Source organism: Bidens hawaiensis, unplaced genomic scaffold (assembly GCF_021521415.1).
Source record: "Bidens hawaiensis isolate Kalapana, Puna unplaced genomic scaffold, B.hawaiensis_p1.1 tig00044655_1, whole genome shotgun sequence".
Taxonomy (NCBI): domain Eukaryota; kingdom Viridiplantae; phylum Streptophyta; class Magnoliopsida; order Asterales; family Asteraceae; genus Bidens; species Bidens hawaiensis.
This window is the reverse complement of record NW_027497921.1, coordinates 87,267-93,532: the sequence shown is the minus strand read 5'-3', so window position 1 is coordinate 93,532 and position 6,266 is coordinate 87,267. Positions and strand designations below refer to the sequence as shown.

General features: G+C 34.6%; 1 protein-coding gene across 1 annotated transcript; it reads left to right on the top strand.

The window, feature by feature from the left end:
• Positions 1–297: 297 nt before the first annotated feature.
• Positions 298–4,714, top strand: LOC143595086 (uncharacterized). The gene is made up of 6 exons (XM_077074220.1): positions 298–539; positions 1,396–1,607; positions 1,685–1,912; positions 2,514–2,618; positions 2,690–2,781; positions 4,242–4,714. Exons 1-6 carry the CDS (start codon positions 351–353, stop codon positions 4,484–4,486), a joined length of 1,071 nt encoding a protein of 356 aa, XP_076930335.1. The 5' UTR covers positions 298–350; the 3' UTR covers positions 4,487–4,714.
• The last annotated feature ends 1,552 nt before the right edge of the window (positions 4,715–6,266 follow it).

Below are 6,266 nucleotides of genomic sequence, written 5' to 3'. Positions count from 1 at the left end.
ATTTCGTATGTTATCCATGCATATCAAACGCTAACTTAGTGATACAAAACAACGTTATTAGTCCCTTACTAGTAAAAAGATTATAAAAGCCTACGTCATTAATGAGAAGAAAAAAGATGCTTATCAAAAAGTGAAGGGACCATTTCTGTAACGTAACATACTTGAAACAGAATTTAAACTGCTCCAAGACCCAAATTCGCTCTTTCCAAAACCCTAACAAAATAATTTCATAAACCTTCAATTCAATTCAACTCAATAAACCAATCAATTTGTCGCAAGAAAACCTTCATACACATAACTGCATATTCATTCTCTGTTGATTCTCTATTTCAAGAATTTGTGAAGTTTATATGTCGAATTCAAGTCGGATCCGTGGCCCGAAGGACAGGTTTTACTGCCCACCGGCGATGAGAAGGTACAATCAGCAGCAGCAAGTAGAATCTGCAAAACATGAAGAATTAAAGGAGCGTTTGCTGAGTAATTTGGATCGCTTCATGAAGCATACCACTCCACTTGTTACTGCACAGCATTTCCCCAAGGTATTATTATTATTATTATTATTCACAATTTAAACTATCTCAGTTTCTTTAAAATGTGCATTTTATTTATTATCCAATTACACTGCTGTTTATATTTTTTGTGTGTGCTTGAATAAACTGTTTCTGTTTTTGAATCATGTTTATTAAAGGCACTAGGCACAGGTTGCAAAATGTGAAGGCCTAAGAAAAAACAGAAACTTGAATAAAAATAATTATTAATTACTATTATTCATATAGAATAAACAAAAGCTATCATATAACATTTAGTGTCATTTAATTGGTACATAAAGTTCTAAAAGAGTCAAGATTCAAATGTAATTCCAGAACTATAATGTTCATTATATGAAAATCAAAAGTTCAAAAAGTAAAAAGTAGTAAAGGTTCAAATGATCATTGTTCTTGATCCGTCATCAATACTAATAGAGGTGTTGTCAACTTCAAGGTGGGCCTAGGAACTAGAAGCACATATATTGGGCCTAGGCGCGATAAGCGAGAGCTTTTAATAACCATGTTTTAAATCACCTGTTTATTTAGTTTTCACCTGATTTTATAATATATAAGTCTGTTTTTTATGTTTAATTGTGTTATAATGCTATAAGTAATTTTTTGTAAGTGTGTTATATGAGTGTTTTTTGGTTAAGTATTAACAATATAACTATCTGCTACGTATAACTAGTTTTTAGTTTTATTTACATAGCTAACGCTTCACACTTTATATAGCCAACCTTGAATTTGTTCACATATAAAAGTGCACATTTGTTATCTGTTTGTAATTTGTATGCATGAGGTGAGGGATTCTTTCACGTGTTTCAACTTTTTAGTTTGTTAAATGATTTGTGGTGATTCTTATACATAGACTAGCATAAAGGGATGGAGGAATCATGAAGACGATTACCACCCGTACTTCTTACTTGGTGATCTTTGGGAATCATTTAAGGAGTGGAGTGCGTATGGAGTTGGAGTTCCTTTGGTGTTAAACGAACACGATTCTGTTGTTCAATACTATGCACCGTCATTATCCGCAATTCAACTTTATGTTGACCCATCCACACCTACAACAAGCATAAGGTAACCTAAATCTCTATATCTGAAAAGGGTACTTTCACTTTGATCCATCCGCACCTACAATGTTTCATTATGTATAGACGGGTGGGTGAGGATAGTGACTATGAGTCATCTAGCGGTGATGGCAGCAGCTATGAGGTGGGTGGACCTGCTCCAGTGGCCTTAAAAGATTCTGATGACGTGGCGGAAATAAGGAACCCTCCAGGTCTTTTAGTTTTAGAGTATTTTGAACGTGCACCACCCTTTCAACGTGAACCGCTTGCCAGCAAGGCAAGTCATTCAACCATGCAAATGGCCTATGCAATTTTGTTTTTTTGATTTTTTAGAAGTTAAGATCACCAATATACCTTTATCACCATCAAGATAGTGTTAGATAGCCTAGATTAGAATTGCTATTTTTAGAGGTTTTAATGTGACCACCTAAATGCTTCATAATTTTGTATAGATTTATTAATAATGTATAATAAAGCATTCTTATAGTTGAGAATATTAAATATAGATATTAATATTGTGTTATAAAGGTTTACGTGAATACGGCCCATAGGCCTAAGACAGGTTTTTAGGGCTTTATTTCATTTATTTATTGATAGTTTCACCTCCGTTGTAGTTGATTCAGTTAAACATGTTGTCACTTTCTCGAATAGAAAATGAGTTGTGACTAGTATTTTAAATATTAAAGCTTCATCAGTGTAAAAAATGTACGTTTTTCCCATTGTTTTACAATAATCAGAATTTGTCAAACGCTCAAATAACTTATCTGATTATTTCAAGTTACAACTTTAAATTATCTCATGCAAAAACTTAAACATAAGTTATTGAATATCACATTAGTTTCGCAAAGCACATCAATACAACATCAATCCAACTCTTAAATCAGATGTAATTTTACTGCGTGATACACAATTTTTAATATGCGTTTCACTTACAGATTTCGGATCTTGAATTCAAGTTTCCTGAACTGAATACATACAGGAGCTGTGATTTGACTCAGTCAAGCTGGCTCTCTGTAGCTTGGTAAGCTTTTCTTTACCTATGTTCTTTACTTGATTTAAAAAGATCCAACTTGTTATACCCTCATTTTGTAGGTACCCGATATACAGAATACCTGTGGGCCCATCTCTCCAAAATGTTGATACAAGTTTCTTGACTTTTCATTCCTTGTCAACACCGTTAAGAAGTAAGACCCTCTTTTACTGGTTTTTATACGTTTTATCAAATGGGTATAGTACAAATATTAAGGTGACCTTCACGGAAAACTTCACCCAATTGTTCCCAAGTTTTCCGGGTGTTCCAATGAATTTTATTTTTAGTCATTAGGTATTTCTATCCTATATAAAATTTTTAAATGATTCATATATATATATTTTTAAATTAAGGGAGACAAGTGAAAGCTTGGGTAGGTTTTGCCCCAAAACCGTAGTCGTAATCGTAACCAAAACCATAACTGAACTATCAATTAACTGGGGAATGATAACCGATCGGTTATAGTTAAGTGGGCTATGGTTAATTGATTTTACAAGTTGATTCGGGTTGGTCATATGTTGGTTAATTGCAAACTAGAATTGGTCATGAAATTTTTGGGTCTGGCTATAATAGCCCAAAACAATGTACTGCTTTGAAAGTTTGGGGTTGCAATGTTTTAGCCACTTAATAATCTGTTATTATATATGTGGGCTTGAATAATTTGAGCTTTACCATTAGACATTTGTAAAACTTTTACCAAGTCTTTGTGTTTGGATCGGTTAAAGGTAGTGGTTGAGGTCGATTAACCTTGGTTTACTAAATTGTGGGTCGGTTCGTTTTCTGGATTATGGATATAAGAGTAACCATATCTAACCCGCTAGTTCCGGTTATAAAAAAAGCCAAAACCGACCCATTGGTTTTCGGTTAGGTTCAGCTGTATCAGTCCGGTTAAGTCGGTTAATTCGGTTTTATGCACACTTCCAAGTGCCACATATATGAATCTTGGTTACTAATAATTGCTACTTTTTTTTTTCAATTAAGTTTAAGTGTGAGGTAATAATGAAGGAAACAAATTCACTAAATAATAACCAAGTTTAGTTATTGTTATATATAAGAGATTTGTAAATAAATAATCACTAAATTGTTACCAAGATTTTCATTTGTCTCACCTAATTTAAATTTTTAACATTAATAAAAAGTTACAGAGGATTGGAACACATGATAAAAGTTGAATGAATTTAGGGGAACAACAATTTTTTGAGCAACTTTATCGGGACACTTGAGAAACTTGGTTGTAAAGCTGCTCCCGACCCTAGGGGGGTCAAAAAAAAAACGAGCACCTTCCGTAACCGGAAAAAACCGAACCAAATTGTGAATTCGGTTTTGGGTCTGATTATCGGTTCCACAAATCTTGCTTATCTAGATAACCAAACTGAATTCAATTGAATAAGCTGAATAACAACTGGTTTAATAGGATAACCAAATTGAATAAACCGAATAATATTTTGTAAGCGTATTAAATAGTAGTAATATATTCTTTTGTAATCGTATCAGTCGTAAATTATTTATAAAGATGTGGACGAAAAGAGTTCAGGGAAACAAAAGTTTACCCGCTTGATCAAAACCCGATACCCGACCCAGCGCGTTTTAAAATGGTGTCGGTTGACCATCCAGGTACAGATGGGAACGGGGTGCACCCTCGTGGATCAACAGCCAGGCAGGTTCATGAAGCCCGAATGCCATGTCAACTCTCGTTACAGATATTTGGTCTCGCTGTCTATAAGTTCAAGGATGCTGACTGGACCAAAGATGGAGTTCATGGGACTGAGAAAATAAAGTCACTCATAAATTCAACTGACAATTGGCTAAGGAATCTGGATGTACATCATCCAGATTATATGTTCTTTAAAAATCATTGAAACAGGTAAATGGAAATGATCATTTTGTTGAAAACTGATATGATAGTTTTGGTTTGGTTAAGGTTTCGTTGAACGATGAAACTTATGGTTTTGATAGGTTTGTACAAACTTGATCAGTATGTGTAACTAATGTTTCTCTGGCTAAAATAGAAACTAAATTTTGGCATAACCTTTTAGGGGTTTTCCGTTTACTTTTGTTATTCATTTTGTTTATTTCTTTTCATTTTTTTAACGGCCAACGAATCCTTTAAATTGGCTACTGGCTAAATTTATCACATTGGGATACACTCGTCTTTCGGTCTAGGAAAAACCCTCACCTAAGGCTAACGCCCGTGAACACTCGTCCGAAGGTACGACAGTGCGGTAAGGTAAAACTCGTTCAGTTCAAGGATCAAACTACTGAAAACCATCTACATGCATAATCTCTCATCATCACCATGTTGCCTCTAAACTGAATGTGAGGGACAGGAACTTAACCTACTTACGCATTCGGCGATGGTTGATGCATTTTAATGCGTCGAGTACCGATAATAAGTTTGATGCTGGTTAACTCGTCCGGCATTGGTTACGCGTCCGAGGCAGGTTAAGATATCAGGCTTACATTGTTGATTAAGCATCCGACACAGTAGTTGTTTACCTGTTGATGCCGCTTAATGCTTTTGATGTCAATTAATGCGTCTAATGTCGGTTAACGCGTTCGATGTTGATTTACGCATTCAAGGTTTGACGTTGGTTAACACGCCTGAGGTAGTTAATGCATCCGTCGTCGGTTAACGTGTCCCATCCCCAATACTGGTTAACACGTTGATAACTTCGACGATGGTTAAAGTATCTGACGCTAGTTAACCCATTCGACGTCGGTTAACACGCTGGATGCTGGTCAACTCATTTGGTAGGTTGTGACCGTAGTGGTACTGGTAGATTCCAATTTTTCTTTTTTGATAAATTCTAATTCCTTTGAAAATAAATTCCAACAAAACAAGCGCCCTTTCAAATGCAAAATCTTTTCATAATTCCATTTCCTATAAATGCCATTTCCTCTTAGAAAGTTTTAATTCCAAATACAATTATTTGAAATTCCAATTAAATCATTATATATATGTGTTTATAACCTAGGACACACACACATATACATATAGATATATATGTGTGTGTATGGATTACACCTTATGAAGATGAACACGTCGAGTTTCTTGCAAAGATTACACCTTATGAATTAGAATTGGCAGACAAACTGTTATGGGGGCCACATATTCCATTAGTCTCATCTATTACGACCATTTCATCGGTATATTCACGTTAGTTTTGTCTTCATGTTGTATCATGTATTGTTTCTTTTTCAATCTAATGTTTTATTAACTAATTGCAGGCAGTTATTGATAATGAAGACGAGACAACTTCTGTCATTTCTAAAGTAGAAGATACTCATGATGATGCAAAAGTTCCCACCACATCAACTGTTGAACGTGACCCAGATCAATATCATGGAAAACTCAGGCCTAGGAAAAATCGGATGCCACGGCTATTTAATGACTAAGATGCCATAACAATATAATGACTAGAGAACAAGGATATTTAATGAAATCTTTCGCAAATTTTGCCTTTTATTTACCATGTATGGTTGTTTCTTGAGATTTTCTTTTAACTATACTATTATTGTTCTTATGTTTTAGTAGTCGATTTAAATAGAAAGTGGTATTTATGATAAATAGATCTATGGTCATCGCAAAGCTGATTTACATGCATGGAATAATGCACCATGAATCAAAAAGTTATCCAA

Excerpts from the sequence above, each read along its gene's own strand:
- LOC143595086 (XM_077074220.1), top strand. The coding sequence starts at position 351 with ATGTCGAATTCAAGTCGGATCCGTGGCCCGAAGGACAGGTTTTACTGC. Across the intron at positions 1,913-2,513 it reads CAAATGGCCTATGCAATTTT|ATATGCGTTTCACTTACAGA; the intron begins GTTTTTTTGATT and ends ACACAATTTTTA. Across the intron at positions 2,782-4,241 it reads CTTGTCAACACCGTTAAGAA|GTACAGATGGGAACGGGGTG; the intron begins GTAAGACCCTCT and ends TTGACCATCCAG.